Source organism: Schistocerca serialis, chromosome 4 (assembly GCF_023864345.2).
Source record: "Schistocerca serialis cubense isolate TAMUIC-IGC-003099 chromosome 4, iqSchSeri2.2, whole genome shotgun sequence".
Lineage (NCBI taxonomy): Eukaryota > Metazoa > Arthropoda > Insecta > Orthoptera > Acrididae > Schistocerca > Schistocerca serialis.
The window spans coordinates 653,913,344-653,941,225 of NC_064641.1; the positions used below are offsets into that span (position 1 = coordinate 653,913,344).

At 40.1% G+C, this 27,882-nt stretch overlaps 1 protein-coding gene across 2 annotated transcripts in view; it reads left to right on the plus strand.

The window, feature by feature from the left end:
* LOC126475515 (uncharacterized) overlaps positions 1-27,882 on the plus strand; it is a 294,048-nt gene that overhangs the window by 237,723 nt on the left and 28,443 nt on the right. For both annotated transcript variants that reach the window (XM_050103442.1, XM_050103443.1), the window contains 3 exons: positions 14,612-14,827; positions 20,324-20,680; positions 27,300-27,691. In XM_050103442.1, the coding sequence (XP_049959399.1) occupies positions 14,612-14,827; positions 20,324-20,680; positions 27,300-27,691 (965 nt within the window). The remainder of the gene's footprint in view (positions 1-14,611; positions 14,828-20,323; positions 20,681-27,299; positions 27,692-27,882) is intronic.

Sequence of the window (27,882 nt, forward strand, 5' to 3'; positions counted from 1 at the left end):
AAGCACTATTCGACAACTGGATCACTGCATGCTGCCTGTGCTCTATTTGATCATGGCTGCAGGCAGCAGTGTGTTTCACACATGTTGATATCCCGCTCTTTTTTCCACGGAGCCTTTAGTATTTTAGCAGTTCTAACATATGCTCTTCCCAACTGAATTTATTATCACCTATGCTCATTTCTCAGCAGTACTCCCTCTAGCCACCACTCCTCACCAATCTTCCCAAACACATTAGATAATAATGTCATCCTGCACCTGGTATTCCTTCTGTGCCACTTCATATCTGTCCTCTTCCCTTCATGCCCATCCCTCTCCTAGTTCTCAGTGCTCTTCTCCCATCCCTCTTGTAGTTTGGAGTTCCAACATTAGGCGTATAATGGGGCCCCTTAGGAACATGATTGCCAAGGAGGGGAAGGAAGCCAGTGTGCACTCTGTGTGCATACTGAGGGGAGTCATTAAGGATGGGGAAAGGGTGCTTCCGGATCCCATGAAGAGTACAAGAGTGCAGCCAACTGCAGGTGGTGGCTCATGTCAGTGCCAATGACGTGTGTCATTTTGGATCGGCTAGCAGAAATGGTAAAGACTGCCAGTCTTGCTTGCGAGATTAAGGCGAACCTCACAATCTGCAGCATGCTTGATAGAACTGACTGTGATCCTTTGGTGCAAAGCCGAGTGGAGAGTCTAAATCAGAGTCTCGGGTGGTTCTGCGACCTTGTAGGCTGCAGATTCCTTGACTTGCACCATTAGGTGGTGGGTTTCCGGGTTCCGCTTAATAGGTCAAGAGTCCATTACACACAGGTAGCAGGGGCTGTGTGGACGGGACTGGGCGGTTTTTTAGGTTAGAGGGTCCCAGGAAACTACAGAAAGGGTGTCCACCTAAAAGGGGGCAATTAAAACACAGTAAGATAGCTGTAGAAACAACTGGTATTGTAGTTGTAAATTTTCGTAGCTGTGGGGGAAAGAACAAGAGCTCTAAGCCCTAATAGAAAGCACTGAAGCTCAAATAGTTATAGGTATGGAAAGCTGGCTAAAGCCGGAAATAAATTTAGATGAAATTTTTTCAAACAACCTAAAAGTTTTCAGAAAGGGTAGATTAAATATAGTTGGTGGTGGAGTATTTATTGCTGTCATAAGTAGTTTACCTCTTAGTGAAATTGAAGTAGATAGTTCATGCAAAATACTGTATATCGGTGCTTTAACACTTTATAATATTTATTATATTAATCTTACAATTATGAATGATATGTCAAATGAAAGAGAAACTCAAACCATTTTACCAAGAACCTTATAAATGCCACCTCACTGGCATAGTAAAGTACACGATTGGTTGAATTTCTCTATACCCAAGTGCTGGATTGGCCGCAAGGGCACCAATGGCAGGGCTTGCTTTGCATGGCCTCCATGTTCACCCAACCTAACACCATGCGATTTTTTCCTTTGGGGCTTCATCAAGGATCATGTGTATGTGCCTCCGCTACCAGCAGATCTCCCTGAATTAAGAAACTGGATTGAAGCAGCTGTTGCTACAATCACTGAAGACACACTTATCAACATTTGGGAAGAACTCAGCTATAGACTTGATGTGTGCCGTGTGACAAATGGTGCTCACATTGAACATTTATAAGGTTCTTGGTAAAACTGTTCGTGTTGTTCTTTCATTTGACATATCATTCATAACTGTAAGTTTAATATAATAAATATTATAAAGCATTAAAACCCCGATATTCATTTATAAACACCCTGTAGTATGGGTAGAGGTTATATTTAACAAACAGAGTACACTATTAATTGTATTGTTTTATCAACACCCGACTCAGGAGATATAGTTGCTGAACATTTCAAAGAAAACTTGAGTCTCATTTCAAATAGGTACCCCACTTTTACAGTTATAGTCGGTGGTGACTTCAATCTACCCTCGATATGCTGGAAAAATTATATGTTTAAAGCCAGCAGCAGGCACAAAATGTCATCCAAAATTGTACTGAATGCTTTCTCAGAAAATTGTCTTGAACAATTAGTATATGAGCCCACTCGAAGCATAAATGGTTGCGAAAGCATACTTGACCTCTTAGCAACAAATCCTGGACAGATAGGGAGTATCATGATGGATACAGGGGCTAGTGACCACAAGACAGTTGCTGCTAGGCTGAATACTATAACACCCACAATCATCAAAAAGAAACACAAAGTACAATTATTTAAAAAATATGACAGAAATGCTCTTAAAGCCTTTTTAAGATACAGTCTCCACTCCTACTGGTCTGATCCTGATCATGTAAGCATAGAAATGGAATCATTGCAAAGAGATAGTATCAATGGCAATTGAGAGATATATACCACATAAATTAATAAGTGATGGTACTGATCCCCCATGGTACACAAAATGGATCAGATCACTCACTGTTGCAGAAGCAACCAAAAAAGCAAGCCAAATTTAAAAGAATGCAAAATCCCTAAGATTGTCAAAGTTTTGCTGAAGTTTGAAATATAGAACATACTTTTAATAATTTCCACAAGGAAACTCTGTCTTGGAATCTAGCAGAAAACCCAAAGAGTTTCTGGTCATACATAAAGCACACCAGCGGCAAGACGCAATCAATACCTTCACTGCATGATAACAACAATGAAGACACTGATAACAGTACTACTTAAGCAGAGTTATTAAACACGGTTTTCCAAAACTCCTTCACCACATAAAATGAAGTAAATATACCTGAATTCCAGTCAAGAACAACTGCCAAGATGAGAAACATAGAAGTAGATATCCTTGGTGCAGCTTAAATCACTTAACAAACGCAAGGCCGCCAGTCAAGATTGTATACCAGTCAGGTTCTTTGCAGAGTATGCTGATACAATAGCTCCAAATTTAGCAATTACATACAACTGCTCGCTCACAGAAAGATCCGTACCTAAAGACTGGAAAATTGCTCAAGTCACACCAATACCCAAAAAGGGAAATAGGAGTAATCCACTGAATTACAGGCCCACATCACTAACGTTGATTTGCAGTAGGGTTTTATAACATATACTGTGTTCGAACATTATGAATTGCCTGCTTAGCTGGGTGGTAATGTGCTCGCCTCCCCTGCAAGCGGACCGGGGTTCAATTCCCAGCCAGGTTGGAGTTTTTCTCCGCTCAGAGACTGGGTGTTGTGCTGTCCTCATCATCATTTCATCCTCATCACTGGCGTGCAAGTTGCCCAATGTGACGTTGGCTGAAATAAGACTTGCACTTGGCGGCTGAACTTCCCCAGATGGGGCCTCCCGGCCAATGATGCCATACACTCATTTCATTTCATACCTCGAAGAAAACGATTTATTGACAGACTGCATGCCTATGGAATATTATCTCAGTTGTGCGACTGGTTTCATGATTTCCCCTCAGAAAGGTCGCAGTTCATAGTAATAGATGGAAAGTCATCAAGTAAAACAGAAGTAATATCTGATGTTCCTCAGGGAAGTGCTATAGGCCCTCTATTGTTCTTCATCTATATTAACGACATAGGAGACAATCTCAGTAGCCCTCTTAGATTGTTTGCAGATGATGCTGTCATTTACCATCTTGTAAAATCATCAGATGGCCAAACTGAATTGCAAACTGATATAAATAAGATATCTGTGGGTGCAAAAAGTGGCAATTGACCCTGAATAAAGAAAAGTGTGAAGTTATTCACATGAGTACTAAAAGAAATCCACTAAAGTTTGATTACACGATCAGTCACACAAATCTCAAGGCCGTAAATTGAACTAAATGCTTAGGGATAGAATTACAAATAATCTAAATTGGAATGATCACATAGATAATTTTGTGGATTGAGAAAACCAAAGACTGTGATTCATTGGCTGAACACTTAGAATGTGCAACATGTCTACTAAAGAGACTGGTTACCTCACGCTTGTCAGCCCTATTCTGAAGTATTGCTGTGCAGTGTGGGGTCCGCATCAGGTGTGAGTGACGGATGACATCAAAAAAATTCAAAGAAGGGCAGCTTGTTTTGTATTATTACGAAATACGGAAGATGGTGTAACAGACATGATAAGTGAATTGGATTGGCAGTCATTTAAACAAAGGCGTTTTTCATTGCAACGGGATCTTCTCATGAAATTTCGATCACAATTTCTCTCCTCTGATTACGAAAACATTCTGTTGGCACCCACCTATGTAGGAAGAAATGATTATCATGATAATATAAGAGAAATCAGGGCTCACACAGAAAAATTTAAGTGCTCGTTTTTCCTGTGCACCATTCGAGAGTGAAATGGTAGAGAGACAGCTTGAAGGTGGTTCATTGAACCCTCTGCCAGGCACTTTCTTGTGAATAGTGGAGTAATCACATAGATGTATATGTAGAACAATGTTGTTTATATATCTCATAATTGTGATGCCTCCTCTCTTCCTTACTCTTCCATCAGCTGTCCAACGTGAGCTCCAGCAGCTGTTCAGAACATTTGGTCCCTCTCAAAATCTGTCACCTGAAGCCATCTTTCTCCAAAAACTGAACTATGTGATGCAGAACAGTGGTTAAGACACTCTACTTACACTTAGGAGAACTGAAATTCAAATCTTTGTCCGAATACCCAAATTTATATTTCCCATAATTTCCGTATGTCACTTAAAGTAAACAGAAGACAGTTTCATTGAAAAGAATACAGCTAGTTTCCTTCTTCAGACATTTACAATCAAGACTTGTTTTCTGTCCTATGCTGACCCTGCTATGGCTGGGATATTAACTCGTAATCCTACTTTCTCATAGTAGTGTGCTTCCAGACACCCACTCTTTACCTGCTCCCATCTCTTCACTAACCTAACTTCTCTAGCCTCCCTACCAGTCTCACCATCATGCCTAGTTACAACGCTCTCATTGAAATAGCCTCTGCCTCAATTGACCAACATATTCAACCAGTTGTTCGAAGCCTCCACTATGTCCTTTTCAAAGATACTATATCACTTCCTCCACTACCTTCCACAGTTCTTGTTGCTTTATCATCAGATTCCATACTTTTCACTATGGATGCTAAACTTGTAAATGCAAGCATTCCTCATAACCACGACCTTGCCATAGTGGGACCCAGAGTAAGGTCAATCTATGCCCTTTCCAACAGAACTTCAACATCTTCTCTCAGATCTGCTTCTCCTGGTTCTGTAGTCATCTGGGGAAATTTAGCCCTTTGTTTGTATAGTTAGTTCTGAAGGAGAACATTTTCTGAAACTATAGAAACATTTTCAGCCTTTTTTTGAGAGCCTATTGGTCGCTCAGTGCTTCAACTATATGGTGTTTGGTTACCTTTACTCCTTTGAATATGCACGTGGTTCTTGTCAGCTTAATGAACAATATACATATCGAACAAGAAAATAAAGATTTATGAGGCAACTGTTACTTACTGTAGTGACCTTATCATTAGACTTTCTACAAATTACTACTAGCCGGACCAAATTCTCAGTGTCACTTGAAATTCTCGTTTATAAGCCAATCACTTACACTACAAGTCATTAATTTCAATACACCCAATAAATGATATCTAGTTTATTGCAGATAAGATCTAATACCATGGGTACAGTTGAGGAAGCAAAGGAATAGAACAACAGTTGTATACATTTCATGACTTTTGTTTTTGGTCATCAAGATACAATAGTATCCAACAAACAATATTGTGTACATAAACGTCGTATACCTATCTGATATGTTTGTTTACCTATTTGCTGACGGATGCCGCATTTGGTGCATCTGTGTTGTTACCTGTAGTGATGTGATGTCTGTAGCGAATGGCAAGCATTGCTACGATACATAACATGTGGTCTGAAACATCAGTTCCTCCGTGACACTGAAATGTGCACTTCACTAGCATGGCTCCAAGAGTGGAGATATCCATAGAAGAACATGCTGCAATTGTAGCACTTAGCCAAGCATGTTTATCTATTTGCCAAATTGCAAAACAGTGTAGGGTGTCTATAGGGGGAGTGCAATACACCCTTCACCACCAGAAGACACCAAATAGCAATAAGGAGATACCACAACCAGGACAACCTCGTAAAACAACTAAAAGTGATGATACGTATATCAGAATTACCGGTAAGAGAATTAGATTCAAAACAGGGTAGAAATGAACATGACAACAATATCTGTTGCAACAGTAAAAAAGAGACTGACTGAAGCCAGCTTGAAATGATATGTCACAGCAAGAAAACCCCTTCTAAGGCCCATAAATAAACAGAAGAGACTTGAATGGGCTAGTAAAAATCGTAATTGAACATTGGAAGAGTGGACAAAGCTGTTATTCACTGATGAAATGAAGTTCGAGATTTTTGGAACCAGAAGGAGAATATTTGTTCACCAATTTGTAGAGGAAAGAGTAGCCCAGCAGTGTGTTCTACCTACAGTTAAACATGGTGGAGGTTCTATTATGGTTTGGGGATGTTTTGACTGAGATAGAGTTGGCGACATTGTGAAAATAGAAGGATGTATAGATCAGAAGCAGTACCACTGCATACTTCAGTATCATGCAATATGAAGCGGATTGTGCTTACTAGGGAAAGGGTTCACCTTGCAACAGGATAATGACCCAAAACATCGGTTGGCGTACTGTACGAACTACATTGCGTCAAAGGAAAAACACAAAATACTGAATGATATGGTATGGCCGTCCCAAAGCCCCAATTGTAATCCCATTGAAATGGTGTGGGATGAAGTGGACAGACGTATTAGGGAAGTTAATTCATCCAGCAAGGAACATCTCTGGAATATTGTTAAGGATGGGTGGAATCATATAGATTCACAATACCTACAAAAACTGATTGACCGCATGTCTCGAGTTTGTGAGGCAGACATTAAATCAATAGGAGGATACTCTGATGAAAGTAAAATATAATGATTGTGATTCTATTATATATGTGGAAGTGAATATTATATTTTGTGAGCAATAACATTTGATTTGTGTTGTAAATCTGAAATGCCAGGGGGTATTGAAATTACTGCGCAGTAGTGTACATGCAGAGGTTCACAAATCATGGCAAAAGCACCACTGCAATGTAACAGTGATGGAGGACCTAAGCCAATTACTCAACCACTTCATGTTTTGTACATACATGTGAAACTCTGAAACATGAAAAGGATAGATTGCTACTCACCATGTGGAGGAGATGGTGAGTTGCAGACAGGCACAACAAAAAAGACTGCTATAAATTCATGCCTTCAACCAAAAGATCTTCTTATAAAGTAGAAAACACACTCATGTTTATATAAACACATCTCACACACATATATGACCACAGTCTCTGGACACTGAGACCAAACTGTGGGTAACTGCGCCTCATGGGAGAACAGTCCATGGGTGGTGGTGATAAGGAAAAGGCTGGGGAAGGGAGGGTGAGAGATAGCAGGGTAGTGTGGGGGAGGATGTAGTGCTGCTTGTGGGAGCATGCAGGGATGTGGTGGGGAAAGGGTAGGCTGTTAGGTGCAGTCAGGAGGTTTGAGGGGAGCGACAGCAGAAAAGGCGAGAAGTAAAGGAGGGGGAAAAGACTAATGGGTGCATTGGTGGAATGGAAAGGTGTTAGCGGGATGGAGTGGAAGCAGGGAAAGGGATAGGTGGGTGAAGGACAAGGACTAATGAAGCTTGAGGTCTATGTGAATGTAGGCTGTATTGCAGGGAGCTTTCCCACCTTTGCAATTCCGAAAAGGTAGTGTTGGTAAGAAGGATCCAGATCGTACAGGCTATGAATGAAGCTGTCACTGAAGTGAAGTACGTTGTGTTTGGTAGCATATTCAGCAACTGGGTGATCCAACTGTCTCTTGGCCACAGTTTGTCAGTGGCCATTCATGCAAACAGACACCTTGTTGTTGTCATGCACATGTGGAAAGTAGCACAGTGGTTGCAGCTTAGTTTATAGATCACATGACTGCTTTCACTGATAGCTCTGCCTTTGATGCCTTGACTGAACAGGAATAGATGGTGATGAGAGGATGTATGGAACAGATCTTGCATCTAGGTCTATTGCAGGGATATGAGCAGGGGTTGGGGCAGGGGTGGTGTAGGGTTTGACAAGGATATTTCATAATTTCAGTGGGTGCAGAATACCACTGCAGGAAGGGTAGGAAGGATAGTGGCTAGAATGTTCCTAATTTCACAGCACGATGAGTGGGAGTCAAAACAATGGCAGAGAATGTGTGTCAGTCACCCCAGTTCTGGTTGTCACTGTGTCAAGAAGGGAGTGCTTCTTTGCCAGACAGTGGGAGGTGGTAGGCGACTGGATAGGTATGGCACAGGAGGCCTGTTTCTATACAAGGCTGGGAGAGTAATTTCAGTCTGTAAAGATCTCAGTGAGAACTTTGGTATATTTGAAGAGGGACTGCTCATCACTATAGATGCTATGGCCACAGGTGGCTAGGCTGTGTGAAGGGGATTTCTTGGTATGGAACAGGTGGCAGCTGTTAAAGTGGAGATATTGGTTGTGGTTGGTAGCTTTGACATGGATGGAGTTACTGATGTAGTCATCTTTGAGGTGGAGGTCAACATTGAGGAAGCTGGATGCTACCATGAAAGACTCTGAGGGCACACCAAGGAAGGTAGCTTGTTGGGTTAAGGAGGACCAGCTGGAGTGAATGGGGGAGAAGGTTGAGATTCTGGAAGAAATGGAGATAGGATGTCCTCGTAGTCATTCCAGGGTAGACCTGGATGCAAAACCTGTCCCATACATCCTCCCACCACCACTTACTCCAGTCTGGTGACAAGTACCAGCCATCCCAACAAAGGCAGGGTGTCTGTGAAAGTGGTCAAGTGATCTGCAAACTAAGCTAAGACCACTGTGGTGCTTTCTAAGTGGACATGACAACCAGCAAGTTGTCTGTCCATAAGTTGTCTGTCCACATGAATGGCCACTGACAAACCCTGACCAAGATACAGCTATACCTCCAGTTACTTAACATGCTGTCCAATACAATGTGTTTCACTTCAGGTAGTGCTTCACAGACTGTGCCATCTATATCCTTCCTACCAAAACCAGGTTCTCTGAACTGTGCAGGTGGGAACCCTTCCTGCAATATATCCTGCTTTGCCATAGCTACCTTGGCCTCAACCTTTGCTACTCCCTGTCCTTCACCCACCTGTCCCCTTCTCTGTCCCCACTCCACTCCACTATAAAACCTTTCATTCTACCAATGCACCCATTAGTCTTTTTCTCCTCCTCTGCTAGATAGGTGGAAAGAGAACATTGAGGGCCTCTACTAGAGGGAAGAATTGTCTGCTGATGTGATAGGAAAAGAAATGGATGCCAATTTGGAAGACATGGTAGGAAGGGGGGGGGGGGGGGGCACAGGTGCAGATATATCTTTCAGTTAGAATATCACAGAGCATTGGGAGACTTGTGATCAAACAAGCCAGAAGGTATACACAACATTCCCATGTAATTTCTTAAATCATTGAGGAATTGGAGACCAATCATTCATGTTAGTTTGTAGAATCTATTAAACTAGAGACGTACCATTACACTAGCAGAAGAATATCATCCCCATAATGCTGAAGATATAAAAGGCAGACAAATATAAGAATTATCACTGCAGCATCTCAGACTCAATATACAACACCTGGAATGCATTCTGAGGAGAAATTGATACTCCACAGTTGCATAAGAAGTATCATGAAAACAAACATGAGGCAAAGTGACATGTCAGAAGAAGAAATTTTGGATAGTGCCTTTCAGCCATACATGCCTAGAGTGAGGGACAGAATCAGCTGTACCTCTTGCAAACATAGTGCAAAAACTGCTAAAACTAATCAAGACCATAGAGTTTTTCAGATCAGCAAAGGTCAGAAATGACCCACATGCATCTTGGAAATAAATCACATACTGTGTACATGTGGAGTAGTCCATGTTGTAGTGACTGAATGATCCATCAATACCAGGATCACTCATAAATGGTTTAAGACTGACCCAGGTTATAAAATTCACCAGCATATAGATTCTCGCTGTGAAGAAGAGCTACAATGCCTGTTTATTCGGGAAGCCATAGAACTTCAGAAACATGACAAGAGTTTCAACAAGGAAAGGAAAGGCTCAAGGTAAATGGATCCTAGATTCCTGCGAGGCAGCAAAAAATTTTTGCAGGTAGCAATGGGAGAACCACATGTAATGGCACAAAAGGTACATATAATCTCTTACTGTGGACTCAACTACAGTTTTCCACCAGGAATGGAGGGTGAACCCTAGACAATGCCAGTCACTCATGCTGGTAAAACATCAGGAAAATCATTAAACAAACATTGGCTGAAGATCCCAACATAGAAACCTGCAGGTGATACATTAACAAGTGACCACAAAAGCCTCAAAAATTTTGTACAGCATTATCAGCATAACAGCTCATGCATCCAAGTTACTTATAAGAATAACATCCAGAAGAACTGGCAAAGAAACCTGAGGATCTGGTAGACAATGATCAGTTTAGATTTAACAACTGTACAAAAAGATAGATTTCTACTCACTGGAAAGATAATCCATTAAGTTGGAGACAGGCACAATGAAAAGACTGTTACACATTATAGCTTTCGGCCAAAGCTTCTTCAGTCAAGAAAACACATATACTTACACACAAACAAGCACATCTCATAAACACAGCTGCTACCATCAGCAGTTCTAACTGGAATATTGTTTATATTCCAATCTGAAGTTTCCATTGTTCAATTTAGCTTTAAGAAAGATAAAGATACCAAAGAGGCAGTTGCACTTTATAATGAAGTCCAGATTTAAGAAAAATAAAGAAACTTTCAAGGTATTTGTTGGCTTAAAATAGTTTGACAAGCAAATGGCTATCAGATAAATAGGTATGTACTGTGTGGAAAGGCAGGTATTATATCATTTAATATATATAAGAACCAATGGGGGATTTTAAGAATGGGAGACCAGAGAGGTGCTGAGATTAAAAAGGTTAAGATTTTCCAATGGCATTGCTGTCCTCAGTGCAGGTGAGGAATAATTACACAATCTGTTGAATGACATGTGCAGTCTACTGAGCTTAAAAAATGGTTTGAGGGTAAAAGCAAAAAGCAATGAGTAGTAAGAGAAATGAGATTAATGATAAAATTAACATCAAAATTGGGGGGCTATCTATTAGATGAAGTGAAGGAATTCTACTACCTCGGAAGTAAAATAATGCATGATGGATGAAGCTAGGAGGATTTAAGAAACACATTAGCAGAGGCAAAGTGGGTATTTGTTGCTAAAAGAAGTCAAGTAGCTAGTATCAAACATACATCTTAATTTGAGGAAAGTAACAATATTACGAAAAGGAAAGTTGCTACTCACCATGTAGCAAAGATGCTCAGTCACAGATAGGCACAACAAAAAGACTCTCACAATTAAAGTTTTTGAAACGCAATTCATACACACAACTGCAGTCTCACTACCTACTCCAGTCTGGCCACTAATGTCACCTATCCCATCAAAGGCAGGGCTACCTGTGAAACCAGTCATTTGGTCTACAAGCTAGGCTGCAACCACTGTGCTGCATTCTATGTAGGCATGATAACCAGGAAGCTCTGTCCGTCTGCATGAGTGGCCACTGACAAACTGTGGCCAAGAAACAAGTGGACCACCCTGTTGCTGAACATGATCCCAAACATAAGATCCTTCATTTCAATGGCTGCTTCACAGCCTGTGCCATACAGATCCTTCCACCAACACCAGCTTTTCTGAATTGCACAGATGGGAACTTTCCCTGCAATACATCCTACATTCTCGTAACCCTCCTGGCCTCAGCTTTCTTTAGTAACTGTCCTCACCCATCCCACCCCCTTCTCTGTTCCCATTCCAGCACTACACAGCTGTAATTCCTCCACCACACCCAGTCTTTTCTTCTTTTTTATTTCTCTCCTTTTCTGCTACTTCCCCCCACCTCCCTCCCCCCACCCCCACTCAATTCTCCCCTGCCCTCTGTCTAAACTTAACCTACAGTGTTTCATTGTCCGCCACCCCCACCATACTATCCCTCCCCCTCCTGCCCCAGCCTCCTCCTTACCCCCTTCCAGTCACCACTCCCACCATGCACTGATGCTGCTGCTCACAGCGTGGTTTTAGTTGCCTGAGACTGCAGTCGTGTGTGTGTGTGTGTGTGTGTGTGTGTGTGTGTGTGTGTGTGTGTATTGTTGACAAAGGCCAATGACCAAAAGCTTCAATTATGAGAGTCCTTTTGTTGTACCTATCTGCGACTCAGCATCTCTGCTGTATGATGAGTAGCAACTTTCCTTCTCATAATATTCCATCCTGGATTTTCCATTGTTTGATTTAATTTGAGGAAACAGTTTTGAGTATGTTCATGTGAAGCACGGCATTGTATGGAAGCAAAACATGGACCATGGGAAAAGTGAAAAGAACAGGGCCAAAATACTCTAGATGCAGTGTTACGGATGGATGGTGAAAATGAAGTGGACTGATAAGACACAAAATAAGATGATTCTCTGTAAAATTGGAAAATATTGTCTAGAAGAAATATGAGGATAGTAAGACATTTGTGAAGACAGCAAATAGCTTTCCCGGTACCCGTACTAAAGGTGGCAGTAGCGGGTGAAAACTGCAGGGGAAGACAGACATTGGAATATATCCCACAAAGAACTTTTTTTTTTTTTTTTTTTTTTTCTTTATTGAATTTCAATTCCCCCCAAAGGGGGCGGGCTGGCAGCAGCTTAGGACGCCGCTCTGCAGCCTACAGATTTTCTGACAAAGAGCAGGAGAATAAATAATAATAAAAAACAGGCGATAAAATCGGGGACTTAGTGAGTAACAAGGTGAAAAGAAACTGGGGAAATTAAAACAAGCAACAGAGGGATGATGAAGCGAATAAAAATACATACGGAGCAGACAGGGAAAACAATAGACAGTTAAAAAAAAACACGGCGACAGTCTGGATTCTGTTCGCAAAGTATATAAAATTCACACCCAGCGACAGCATGGTTTCTGTTCGCAACACAACACTGAAGAGGCACTAGAACACAGCACGAAAAAGTCGGCAAAGGTGACACCACAGTCAAGAGCAGGTGGGGGGAAACTGGACAGGAGATGGGAAAACAAAAGGGGGGAAAGGAGAGTAAAAGCGAAGGGGGGGGGGGGGGAACCGGGAAAGGAGCTGATGGAGGATGAGGACCCATAAGAGGGGTAGGGGGCATACGCGACAGGGAGGGGGGTAGGTAGAGGAGGGGAATACAAAAGGACTGGGGGGGAGAAGGGAGGTAGGGAGAGCCGTAGTGGGGAGGAAACAGGACGGAAGGGGGGGGGGGGAAGAGGGAGCCCAGGGAAAGGACAGAGGAAAGGAGGGGGAGGGAGGATCAGAGTTGATAGGAAGGATAAATGGAGGGAGAGAGGGCATCATACGGGAGGGGGAGCTGACGGAAGCCGCCTTGGGAAAGGAGATGGAGGGTGTAGAGATGGAGGGTAGGGGGGACACAACGGTGAAGACGTGGCAGGGGGCACACAAAGAACCAGAGGTGTTTGGTGTGCATACTACTCTGAGATAAAAGAGATTGGCACAAGAAAGGAAGGCATGACAGCCACATCAGACTAGTCAGTACATTTTCTCCCATTTGAACTTTTTCATTAATGATCAGTCACAGTTCATAGACAGTAGTAGCATAAAAAATAAAATATGAAAATGAAATGACTTACACTATGCATAGATATTTCATCTGTAGTGTGCCATAGAAAAGAGTGAGCTTACAGCCATAACAATCTTTGTTCACATAGCTGATAATATAAAGTATACATTATATAATTAAATTAAAAACACAAATTGATATAATATTTGATTTGCAACTTGTACCACACAGAAGAATTCTGTCCACCTCATAACTGGATATTGCAATTATGATTCATGGAATATGCAGATAACTAAAAAACATCATCAAAGATCTCCTCAGCATGGGTCATTTGGAATGAGCACTGTATCTAATCTACTGCTGTATTGATCTATAATCAAAATTTCTGTACCTAGAAACCACTACCAAAGTCTGGAATGGTACTTTGTGAAACCATCAGTGTTGTTTAGGTAACTGTTTGTATTCTTCAAGACAATGCTCAAATAATATTTTGTGCCATCTTTGCAATTTCATCAAGAGACTGTGCTCTGTTCACAAAGAAAAGTGTAGGCTTGGCTGAGACCCTGTAAAACCATAATGTGCAATGCTTCTTCTTACCTTTGAGTAATGTGTGTACTCAAAGCAAGTAGTACTCCTTGCATACACAGATAGCACAGCTTCTTTCTATGAGAAAATCTTGATGATCATTAACATAATGGTTCAATTTTGTCTTTTCATTTTCCTAACTTTTCCAATCATACACTTTTGTGCATAAGTGTTAAAGTAATTATGTTGTTCCAGTGTCATTGAAAGTAGACGTCAATAACTGTATCCATGTGTAGAGCACAGTTAGTGTAAATGCAAGAAGAGAATTAGATTTCTGTTTTGCCCGGTAAAATTTGTAACATTTGTTTACAGCACCATTAATGTTTTAGCATACAGTGTAAGATATATGACTGCAAAGAAAAAATTATGTTGTGTTTCAGCACCAGTTTTATTCTTTTATATTTTTTAATGTATGTGTTCTATTGTTATTTAATCATGTTTCTGTCTGCAGGCTAGCTCTCTCATTTTACATGAGTGCTATTATGACTGCTTTGAAGCCAAGGGTCTATCTGGGGAGCCAGAAGGTACTTCTGCAGCTGTGCCTGCAACAGATGACCAACCAGATGAATCACAAACCACAGTTGCCGATGAGTCACAGACAACCCCTTCTACTATCACTGATGCCATGGATTTGAGTGAAACTGAACCACCAGAATTTGATCTAGAGGTACACAATGTAGCATAATCCAAAGGGGTATCTGAAGTGTGATTTTTATGTAATAAGAATCTTTTTTGAATTATTCAGTGTAGATATGAGTAAGAATTGCATGTGAGTGAAAAACAGTGTACAAATTCTGTACACAGAAATGCTAATATGTGCACACTTTCTCTTGATGTCTTAGATTCCTAGTTTTCAATCAGCTGAAATAATAATGCTTCATGCAAATAGGTCAGTTACATTGACAACTGCCAATATTTGCAGTCAGCTTTTTGACTTTGAGTGACTACAGTGCAGTTGTTAAACTTCACTATTTGTAATTTCAAATTTAATGGAGACTGATATTTACAGTGTGGTGGAGCATCTGTCAGTTTATAGGGCACTACTACAGTTCTGGTAAACATTTAATTGTTCATTACCTCTGCAAGTCATTTCTTTTATTGGTCCCGTTACATTAGTCAGTCCTATGTCTACTCTAAAACCTTTCAAGTAAAAGTGTATGAACCATATATTATTTTTCAGATTTTCTGTTGGGGCGCATATTTATGTATGACCTACTTGTGTAGCTTTTAACACTGAACCTTACAAAAACACAACTAGCTGCCATTGTTTCTTTGTGTGTGTGTGTGTGTGTGTGTGTGTGTGTGTGTGTGTGTGTGAGAGAGAGAGCGCTGACAATTGTACCAATTTTTGAAGGATATGTATGTCCGTGTCTATGGATCTGAATGAAGTACAGAATTTTAACAAGACACTAATTTTGGAAGGACACGGAAATGTATATTCGTGTCTATGGATTTGAATGAACTACGGAATATTAACAATATACTCGCACGCGCACACATGCTTGCGTGTGCACACGTTGATATTTTACTATTCTATTCATAATTTTCCTGTGCATGTTTTATATTCTCATGTATGAATTGGATTACATTTACTGTGCCTTGGTTGGTTTGTTTCCTGTCAACTGAAAATAGCCCAGATCACAAACTTACAAATTAGAAAAAACTATTACCACTTTTTAATCCCTTTTAAGTAAGTACATTCACCAGCAGCCACTATCAAAAACCTGGATATGTGAAAGCACGTCTTCTTTGACTAAGGTTAATTTATTATAATTATCGTTGTGTACAATTATATTAACATTTTTGTACCATATGAGAAAGTGTCTATATCTACATCAATAATCCGCAAGCCACCATACAGTGCATAGCGGAAGTATCCTTTGCTGTATCCTGTGTCACTGATAGTCTTTTCCTTTCCTGTTCCACTCGCAATTAGAGCAAGGAAAAAGCTACCCACCTCCATATGAGCCCTAATTGTTTGGCAGTCAGCTTCAAATACCAGTTCTCTAAATTCTCACAATAGTGTTACATGAAAAGAAATCCCTCCAGGGATTTACATTTGAGTTCCCCAAACATCTCAGCATCAGTTATGTGTTGTTCAAACCTAAGGGTAACAAGTCTAGCAGCCTGCCTGTGAATTTCTTCAATGTCTTCCTTCAATCCCACTGGGAACGGATCCCAAACACTGGAGCAGTACTCGAGAATAAATCATACCAGAGTCCTACATGCAGTCTCCTTTACAGGTGAACCATTCTTTCCCAAAATTCTCCCAATAAACCAAAGTCTACCATTTGCCTTCCTTACCTCAGTTCTCACATGTTCTCTCCATTCTATATTGCTTTACAACATTATGCCCAGGTATTTAAACAACTTGACTGTGTCAAGCAGGCGCTAGTAATACTGTATCTGAATTTTACAGATTTGATCTTCCTATTCATCCACATTAATTTAGATTTTTCCAAATTGAGATCTAGCTGCCATTCATCACACCAACTAGGAATTTTGTCTAAATCATCTTGTATCTTCCTATGTATCTTCCTACAGTCACTCAATTTTGACACCTTACTGTACACCACAGCATCATCAGCAAACAGCAGCAGATTGCTGCCCACCCTCTCTGCCAAATCATTTATGTATACAGATAACAACAATGGTCCTGGCACACTCATGATGATACCCTTGTCTCTGATGTCACTTGCTGTCAAGGACAACATCCTGGCTTCTATTAGTTAAGAAGTCTTCAAGCCACTCACAGATCTGTGAACTTATTATTCCATACACACGTACCTTCGTTAACAGCCTGCGATGGAGCACTGTGTCAAACATGTTCCGGAAATCTAGAAATATACCATCTGCCCATTGCCCTCCATCTATAGTTCACAGTATATCATCTGAGGAAAGGGCAACCTGAGTTTCTAAAACCAAAGCTGAGTTTCTAAAACCATGCTGATTCATGGACATAAGCTTCTCAATCTCAAGAAAGTTTATTTTATTCAAACTGATAATATGTCTAAGGATTCTGCAGCAAACCAAAGTTAAGGCTACTGGTCTGTAATTTTGCAGGTCTGCTCTTTTATCCTTATATACTGGAGTCACCTGTACTTTTTTTCCAGTCATTTGGGACTTTGTGCTTGGTGAGAGATTCACAGGAAGTCCATGCTATGTAAGGGACCAATGTAGTAGAGTAGTCTTAGTGAAACTGAATTGGGATTTCATCTGGCTCTGGTGATTTATTTGCTTTCAGATTTTTCGGTCGTTTCTCTACACCAGGGATGCTTATTACAATGTCGTTCTTACGGGAGTCTGTCCAGTGGTCAAATGACAGTATGTTTGTACTATCTTCCTGTGTGAATGATTCCTTGAATGTGAAATTTACAACTTCAGGTTTTGTTTTGGTCTCTTCAACTGTCACACCAGACTGGTCAACCAGGGACTGAATGGAAGTCTTAGACCCACTTAGCAATCTTACATAGGACCAGAATTTTCTTAGTTTCTCTGCCAGATCATTTTGCTAAGATGTGACAGTGGTAGTTGTTGTATGCTTCATGCATAGATCTAAAATATAAATATTGAGTTATATCTAATTTAAACAAAAGAAATGCAATACAACCATAAAAGTAAAAAAAAAAATAACATAGAAACACAAGACATTAAAGTACATTGGCAGTTCATAAGTGCTGCTTGAAGTTAGGCTATAGTACGTATGGTAAACTTTGCCTCATCACAGAAAGGATCGCTGAACCCAATCTGTCAAGAGATGGTAGGATAGACTGAGAATCAAAGAAAATCCATTACTGTTCTTACTCTGACCCTTTTATTATGTCTGAAATGAAGCTGGCATAGTGCTTTTCATTTATTTACTCTCTTGGATACCTACTTTTTCGTCTTTGTCTCTTCTCATCCCCACAACAGATAGATCCCTCTCAATATGGGGTGTAAGTAATTCTGTCTGGTGTGTGTGTGTCAAATTTGAAATGAGACAATGTGTAGTTTAACAACTTGGTAGTGTGTTTTATCCAATTTATATTACGATCAGTATGTTGAAGAAGTTTGAAGATTTTACCTTAGTAATCAACTCATGTCTACGACAAAGTTTATTGTTGGTGATGTACCCTTTGATGTTATGCATGTTTTTTTTTTTTCTTTTTTAATTTTTTAACTAAATGAATGATTACCTCTTCTAATGTTGCTGTTGTCTGCTGAAAGATAGAACCTGTACCATTTATAAAAATAGTAAGTGCTACTTGTTGCATATTGAATGAAATTTAATTCCTATACATGGGTGGAGTGAGTTCTAGATCATGGTCTGAGCCCAAACCAGCCTCTTAAGTAAGAGCTTGAACATGATAGATCAGCTTACAAAAGCATTCTTCTTCAGAACATGCAGCTGCATGGTACTGATCCTAACTTGTATTTAAACACCTAACATTAAGAAGTATTCGTATGTCAGTCCTCATCTGGTCATCTGTCAAGAATCCATAACTCATCAATTGACAAACTTTTTTGCTAACTTTCAGGCTTTTATCTGTGACCTGGATATGCTCCCTTTAAGTCATCCTAAAACTTAAGATTTCTTTTAGTCATATATACTATTTCAATGCTCCTCCCAAGCCTTTGGCTTCTTCTTCCTCTTAGATTCACAATTATTTTTTTTTTACTTGGATCCCCTCTTCCATTTCATTTTTTTTAATTTTCTTTCCTTTTTTGTTGTGACTAACACTCCCTCTTCTTATTTATTTGCCAGTTCTTTATATTTTTATGTTATCCTGAATGTGTGTTAATACCACAATGGCTGTCTTTTGCCCATTAATACAAATGTTCTATTCGCAAACACTCACAGTAGTATAGTTGGTGTGATGCACTACCCCTACCACAGCTGTTTGCTGACATGGAGCAGTCTTCACTTTGTTATACTGCATTATACAGGTATTACGTTCAACAATCCAGCAAGTACCTTTCCTCACAGTCCTATTAATATAAATAACCCTGTGTAGTTATGATTGCCTTCACTTCTAATAATTGCCTTCTGGATAGGAAGTGAACACATTATTTTAGTAAAGGAAATCCTAAATAACTTCAATGTGAAGCTGTTCCTGGCATCATATCACTCAAATTATATTTCCTTGGTAGAGAAATAAACTGTGATTGTTGTTTTAATTTTTAAAAATATATTTTTTTTCCAATACATTATGTGTGATATGTTTCCAACATCAATGCAATAATTACTCCAACCCCCCCCCCCCTCCATCCACCCACCCACCCGCCCCCCAAAAAAAGTTTTATTTCAGTTCTTGTATGTGAGATTGACAGCTTACTGTGAGTTAGTAGCTAGCTCCAACAGCTACTGTCACAATGCTACTTGTCTGACATGAAACAGTAGTTGAGCACCACACGTGGGATGCCACTGGTATCATTGCAATATCAACAGCAAATTTTGTTTTAATTATTAAAATAAAGTCCAAACCAGCAGATGTAAGTTTAAATTGCCATTGACAGTGGCAACCTCATCGTAATACTAGCCTATTTGCAGGTATGGTCATTGAGCAAGGTGGCATAGTGAGTAGCACACTGGACTTACATTGGGAGAGTAACATTTCATCCTGCTGTAGGTTTTCTATGATTTCCCTAAATTTATTCCATGTAAATGCCGAAATGGTTTGTCAGAATGGGCAAGGTTGATTTCCTTCCCCACACTTAAAAAGCTAACAGTGTGAGCATGTGTTCCATCTCTAATGGCCTAACTGACAACAAAACTTTAAACCCTTATCTTCCTTCCAAGCATGGTTGGTTCTCCACGAAATTGGAGAAGTACTAAATGAAGCCTGATCTGGCATCAGCTGGTTAAAGGGCACAAGGAAGGAAGTAAGTCAGGAAATATATTTATATGCAACATTAGTGAGTGGTGGGGGAAGGAGTAGGAGCGATGTGATGAACTGGGGTTTAGATTGGATAGACTCAGGCATATCAACGAAGAAAACACACAAATTTATGTTTGAGTCTAAGTCTAGGCATAGTTCTAACATGTCATTTTCCAACAACAGTAATCTGACAACTGATAGAAATTAGCGGTTATTTGGACAACTATTTCTTAATCTGTATACTTCTCTGACTCTGCTTTCTAGGATTACTGGAAATTAGTTAATTACATCTTTCTTCTGTGCAGGTACCAGCAAATCCCTCAGATGATGGCAGCAGAAGACGTCGACAAGCAAAATCAGAGTCAAAAAAAGAACTGCCTCATCTGTGCCTACAAGCAGATGATGGAACACAGATGTGCCATGTATACACAGAGTTTGGTGGCGGAATTGGTCTGAATACCAGCCTTTTATCTGCTGCTGAGACAGAGGGGCGCTGGTGTCAGTACCAGCTAGGTCAAAGTGTTTCCTGTCGAGTGAATGATGGCCCTAATTGTCGAGTCCGCTGTGGATTGCAGCAGCCATACAACTTGTTTCCTGAGCCAGAGAAGCTGTGTGAACGTTCAATAGGTGATCCTGTCCTTACATTCTGGCTGTACCTTGTGGTGAGTAGTAATCAAAACTATAAAGACATCAGTGTTCCGAACATAGTGTAGCTATGACAATAATTGCGAAGTCTACACTTTATTGTTTGTGCTATTTATTATCCCATTACTTATTGATGTTGTTGGAGACTTTGTTAATTTGCCCAAACTGATAGCAGGTCCATTTCTCAGACAGGGCATACCAACAATATTTTTTAAAATCTAAGTCTGTATATACAGTAATTTAGTGATACAGGCAGAAAAGTAACTAAAATACAATACTGGTTAGTCATAGAAAGACAATGCAGATTGCCTCCATTATGCCCATCTGAATCTGGAATCCTATACTCCTGTCCGTCATAATCTTATCATTCTTTAATTGATTTTTAAGAGGAAGTTATGTTTCTTCAATGCAAAAGCTCATCTAAATATTCCTTAGAATATAATTCAAGGAGTAATTGGAAACATTATCTTTTTCCTTTTGTCACAACTGTCATTCCATTTTTCTTCTTTTATCATTTACACAGTGCTTCTCATTTTCCGCTGTACATGCCCTTCCTTTCTTCTTAATATACTCTTATTATATTAACATTTTCATTCCTCTGTAGCAAATCTGTCTATCTCTGATAACTCATCCTTTCTACAGAATTCTTCTGTGGCCAATATAATAATTTTTCTGGGCAACTTGCACTTTTATTTCATATCTCCTTTTCTAACTGTAGATACTTTTGCTATAATCTTTATCTGGTAATTTTCTTCTTGTTTCACATTTATGACCAGTTGACCTCAAAATCTGCTGCACACTTGACATGATCTACATGATAGAAAGAAGGGATAGAAGAAAAACCATCAATAAAATAGGGTAATAAATAGAATAAAAGGGGAAAGAGACCTAAAGGGGAGAAAAATTGCAACTAATACCAATGGAAGAAGGAAAAGGGGCTAGCATGTGTCGGAAAGAGAGTGGTAGGATAAGAGATGTGAGAATTTATCAGAGAGAACGTTTCCGTCTCTGACATAAAGGGAAGCTTGTACCAGGAGGTGATATCTCGTGTTTGACGAGGAAGTGTTAGTGGCCCTCTGCTGTCCATAACCTATATAAATGATTTAGTAAACAATCTGAACAGTCTCTTAGATTGTTTGCAGGTGATGCCATTGTTTACTATCTAGTAAAGATACCGGAAGTCCAAATCAATTACAAAATAATTTAGACAAGGTATCTGTATGGTGCAAAAAGTGGCAGTTGACTCTAAACAATTAAACAGAGTGAGGTCATCCACATGAGTACTAAAAGAAATCCATTAAATTTTGGTTACATGATAAATCACACAAATCCAAAGGCTGTCAATTCAACTAAATACCTAGGTATTATAGTTATAAACAACATAACTTGGAATCATCACACAGCAAATGTTGTGGGGGAAGTTGAATAGAAGACTGTATCTTAATGGCAGAACATTCAGAAGCTGCAACAAATCTGCTAAAGAGACTTCCTTCATTACGTTTGTCCATCGTCTTCTGGAGTATTGCTATTGGGTTTGGGAGCCTTACCAGGACATCAGCAAAGTTCTAAGAAGGACAGCTTATTTTATATTATCATGTGCAAGCTGGAGTGGCAATCATTAAAACAAAAGCGTACTTCATTATGGCAAGATTTTTTCACAAAATCTGAATCACTAACTTTCTTCTCTAAATGCAAAAATAATTTGTGATGGCTGGCTACATCGGGAGAAATGACCATCGTAATAAAATAAGAGAAATCATAGCTCACACAGAAAGATATCAGTGTGGAATGGTAGAGAAATAGTCTGAAAGTGTTTCAGTGAACTTCTGCCAAGCACTTAAGTGTGGATTTGAGAGTAGTCATGTAAATGTAGATGTGAGAGGCTCAGATCGACCGTATAATGTAGAAAGCTCTCAAGATCTTGTGCCTTGGCAAAGAGCATGCCAGTAACTGGGTATTCAGTGTCTCTAAGGTATGTAGTTCATCTGTGTCAGTTCATGAATTCTGTCAGTGTGGTGTTGATCACCACCTTGTGGAAGCTGTGCAATGAGGATACATCAGTTGGCTAATTACATGAGCAGTTTCACATGTGGCCCATGTCTTTAATGTTGTATGTTTGGCCAGTGGTGGGACTGGAGTAGGCAGCAGTTGGTTTAGTTGTTGCAACCTTGGAGTGTTTGTGCTGATGTGGGAATATTAAAGAGTTTGACTATGATGTTGCATAGTTTAGGAAGGCAACTAAAAGCAACTCTGGGTAATGTGTGGATGGTGTCAGAGTATTATGATGTGGTGTGTTTGACATGGAAGAGCTGGCAACTGTCAAAGTGAAAATATTGTTCTTATTTGTAAAATCCAGGGTGGAATAATGACAATATTATGAAAAGAATAGATTACTACTCACCATATAGTGTAGATGCTGGGTTGAAGATAGGCACAACAAAAAGATTGTCAAACAAGTAAGCTTTTAGCCAAAAAGGCCTTCATCAGAATCTCTCTCTCTCTCTCTCTCTCTCTCTCTCTCTCTCTCACACACACACACACACACACACACACACACACACACACACACACACACACACACACACACACACACGTCTCTGGTTACTGAGACCAGACTCACATGGCTCAGCAGCCAGTTGAGCTCCATTTACACGTGTGTGTATGGGGGGGGGGGGGGGCTTTTCATAATATTGTTTATATTTGTAAGTTTAATGTGGACTGTGATTGTCATTAAGCCTCACATGAACTTATTTTCCTTAACAGTGCATTTAACTGTTGTCATGTGCACATGGAAGATAATGTGGTAGCCGTAACCTGCAAGAAGATCCATCATAATAATTTTGCTACATAAAAAGCTGATGTCTGTTTCCTATGGAAGAAAAACTGAATTCATTCCTGATTTCATATTGTTTGCATTTTAATAATTGCACATTTCACTCAGTGATTTTTTGAAAGAATTTTGGTACTTTCAAATGCAGGCATGAGCTGCAGGAACAATAGGAACTGATGAACCAATAAGAATAAAAAACAGTGTTTCAGGTCACAGAGTGATTAGTTTATTGGTAACCAGTTTAATTATTCCAAAGGCAGCATCTTTGGAACCTAAATCATGCCAGCTGGCAGCATGCCACATTATGTAGACAGCTACAATGCTTTCCAATGTGAGTTTATGTCAGTTCAGTGCACTGTAGCTGTGTATTTGCGAAGAGCTGTTGGTTACCAGTATGATTTTTGCTCTGAAGAAGCTGCCTTTTGAGTAGCAGTACTAGTTAGCAATAAAGTAATAACACTGGGACCTATTGCAGTGTTTTCAGTTCTTACCTTTCTACTTTATCTCACTCACCTGCTGTCTGAGTTATGTAACTGCATACAAGATCTGCAAGGTCTTCACATTTGCATCATATTCAAATGCCTAATTCAGTTTCACTTTCTCCTGAGGTCATCATTTTCCATTCTTCAGCTTCAGGTCTGAGGCTTCCTTTATCATAGACCTTTGCCTGTGCACATTAGCTTGGATGAGCAACTGAGTCTTTGGTGAAATTAAATGTTTACTAAGTATCTGTCTGTGAAATGACAGGTATGGGGCACAGCAAAAAATAAGTACGTCTTTATTATGAAGTTAAAGGATTACTGCCAAGGAGTAAAATTATGCAGTGCAAAATGTACTGAACATGAAAGTATGACTGTGCAGCAACATAGCTTGGGGAAATGCCATATGGTCTGATAGGATGCCTGTTTAATCAATACTATTATGCAAAACAACTTATTCCACGTATAGCAGCAGTCTATTGTAGACTACTGTGCCAATGAGATGGTCCAAGTAAAAGAAAAAAGATAGACATTATTCTTATTTCCAAGAAGATATTTAGATGATGCGTGTAATTATTTTTTAGTTTAAATATTTCAAAAAGACAGAGCTGCCTTAAAGCTAGACAGTTGCACAGGTCAGTGGAGGGAAAAAAGCGCAACTTAGACAGCACAAAGCATAACAATTTCAATATTTTTGGATTTTTCCATTAAAACATAAGATGCTTCTTAAATAAGAAATATGAGCTCCTTATATCACTACAGGATATTGAAACATCTGAAGGTATTTCTACAGATATGCTCCACATGATAGAATATTATTTGGAAGTCACAGAGACTGATCAGATGCAAGTAGATTGTTAAAAGCTAGTGTACAACTGGCATAATACACACATCAAAAAAAGTTTTGCATCACCTCAGTTCAGAGAGTTTCAGAACCTGTACAGAAAATTGGAATAGAGATCAACATAAACATAATTTCAGCCCTTTTTATTGCTCATGAAAACCATACATTGCATGTTGTTCCACCATACAGCGAGATCTTCAGAGGTGGTGACCGAGCGAGGTGGCGCAGTGGTTAGCACACTGGACTCGCATTCGGGAGGACGACGGTTCAATCCCGTCTCCGGCCCTCCTGATTTAGGTTTTCCGTGATTTCCCTAAATTGCTTCAGGCAAATGCCGGGATGGTTCCTGTGAAAGAGCACGGCTGATTTCCTTCCCCATCCTTTCCTCACCCGAGCTTGCGCTCCGTCTCTAATGACCTCGTTGTCGACGGGACGTTAAACACTAATCTCCTCCTCCTCCTCAGAGGTGGTGGTCCAGATTGCTGTACACACCGGTACCTCTAATACCCAGTAGCACGTCCTCTTGCATTGGTACATGCCTTTATTCATAGTGGCATACCATCCACAAATTCATCAGGGCACTGTCAGTCCAGATTGTCCCACTCCTCAACGGCGATTCAGTGTAGATCCCCCAGAGTGGTTGGTGGGTCACATCGTCCATAAACAGCCCTTTTCAATCTATCCCAGGCATCCTCGACAGGATTCATGTCTGGAGAACATGCTGGTCACTCTAGTTGAGCAATGTCTTTATTCTGAAGGAAGTCATTCACAAGATGTGCATGATGGGGGCACAAATTGTTATCCATAAACATGAATGCCTCACCAATATGCTGCTGGTATGGTTGCACTATTGGTTGTAGGATGGCATTCACGTATCATACAGCCATTACGGTGCCTTCTGTAACCACCAGTGGCATACATCAGCCCCTCATAATGCCACCCCAAAACAGCAGGGAACCTCCACCTTGCTGCACTCACTGGAAAATGTGTCTAAGGCATTTAGCCTGACCGGGTTGCCTCCAAACACATTTCCGACGATTGTCTGCTTGAAGGCATATGCGACACTTATCGGTGAAGAGAACTTGATGCCAATCCTGAGCAGTCTATTTGGCATGTTGTTGGGCCCATCTGTACCGCGCTGCATGGTGTCATGGGTGCAAAGATGGACGTCGTCATGGACATCGGGAGTGAAGTTGCGCATCATGCAGCCTACTTCGTACAGTTTGAGTTGTAACACGATGTCCTGTGGCTGCACAAAAATCATTATTCAACATGGTGGCATTGCTGTCAGGGTTCCTCTGACCCGTAATCCGTAGGTAGCTGTCATCCACTTCAGTAGTAGCCCTGGGGCGGCCTGAGTGAAGCATGTCATCAACAGTTCCTGCCTCTCTGTAACTCCTCCATGTCGGAACATCACTTTGGTTCACTCCGAGATGCCTGGGCACTTCCCTTGTTGAGAGCCCTTCCTGGTACAAAGTAACAATGTAGATACGATCAAACCACGGTATTGATCATCTAGGCATGGTTGAACTACAGACAACACAAGCCTTGTACCTCCCCCCTGGTGGAATGACTGGAACTGATTGGCTGTCGGGGCCCCTCTGCCTAATAGGCCCTGGTCGTGCATGGCTGTTTACTTATTTTGGCGGGTTTAGAGACATCTCTGAACAGTTAAAGGACTGTGTTTGTGATACAATATCCATAGTCAACGTATATCTTCAGGAGCTCTGGGAACCGGGGTGATGCAAAACTATTTTTGATGTTTGTATAAAGGAGAGGGGAGTGGCTATTTGCACATAAAGGAAAATAAAGTACCTTGCACATAAAGGAAAATAAAGTACCAGGCCACAGATCTAAATGAGTACTGCATTTCAATAATGGACTTACAACAGGTCGTCAACAGTAAATCTAACATTTCACCAAGAAAATGAAGTAATGCAACAACTGAGAATTTATTTCTACATGCAGTTGTGCTAACAGACATATAATAGTATAGAAGTACACACACTATCCTATCTTATGGAACTAATGATTCCTCCCTTGTGGAGGAGAGAGAAATTGGTTCGGAAGGCAAAAGAAAAGGGCAAGTCACACAGGCTCCAAGATGAGAGGGATCCACTGGTTATTTTTAATAAGTCATTTTTCTTATCCAGTTTTGTCTGTTTTAACTTGTCGCTGCCTTTAGACAACTTTCTGAACTTGGCAGCTACATATGTAATAGAACATTATACTTGTTTTTGTTATAATTTTTCATTAGCAGTTCCAACAAAGCTTTCAAGATCAAAGAAAATCTTATCACACTGACTGCTTTACTGGGTTGTCATTCATTTTATAATGATCCTTTTACTCCTGAAACTTGTTTGAAGTTAGACACTATACCACCAAAACTAAAAACAGAAACATAGATTTTATATAATAAGATAACGATAAATGTTTCTTATTGATTCTGTTCACCCAATATTTCTTTTTTTCCCTATTTTCAGATACGATCTGTTGCAGACATATTTCCAACAGCTGGACTAGCACTTTTAGATGCAGCTCTTGTAATTGCTACAAGAGACAAAGGTGGCATTGGTCGTGAATTCACATGGGGAGGAATTGGTGCTGCAATCTGTGCCCCAATTGTTGGTGTGATAACTTGGCTGCTCGATCTCACAGCATATCCTGTGCCATTTATTGCTTTTGCTATAATGATGGCTATTTTTGCTGTCGTTGCAATGGCAGGAAGATCATTACCCTTCTCCAGACCAGAATGGTGGGCTCATGTGCACCCTCTTGGAGGACTCAAAAAACATGGTGGAGAGCTGGCTGTCCTTTCTGTTATCTTGCTGCTCATGGGAGGTCTCTGGGGTGCTCTGGACTCCTACTTGCCATGGTAAGATAATATTGTAACAGTTGGATACATGAAGTACATATTGCGTATTTTACATTTGAGAACTACACATGGAGCAGCTTCTTGTGGCAATAATATATTTTAAACTCATACAAGTTTCACAAAAAGTAGTGTATTTAATCATGTCTTATATAAAAGAAGTTTAAGAAAGATACCTGAACTGACCAACTTTT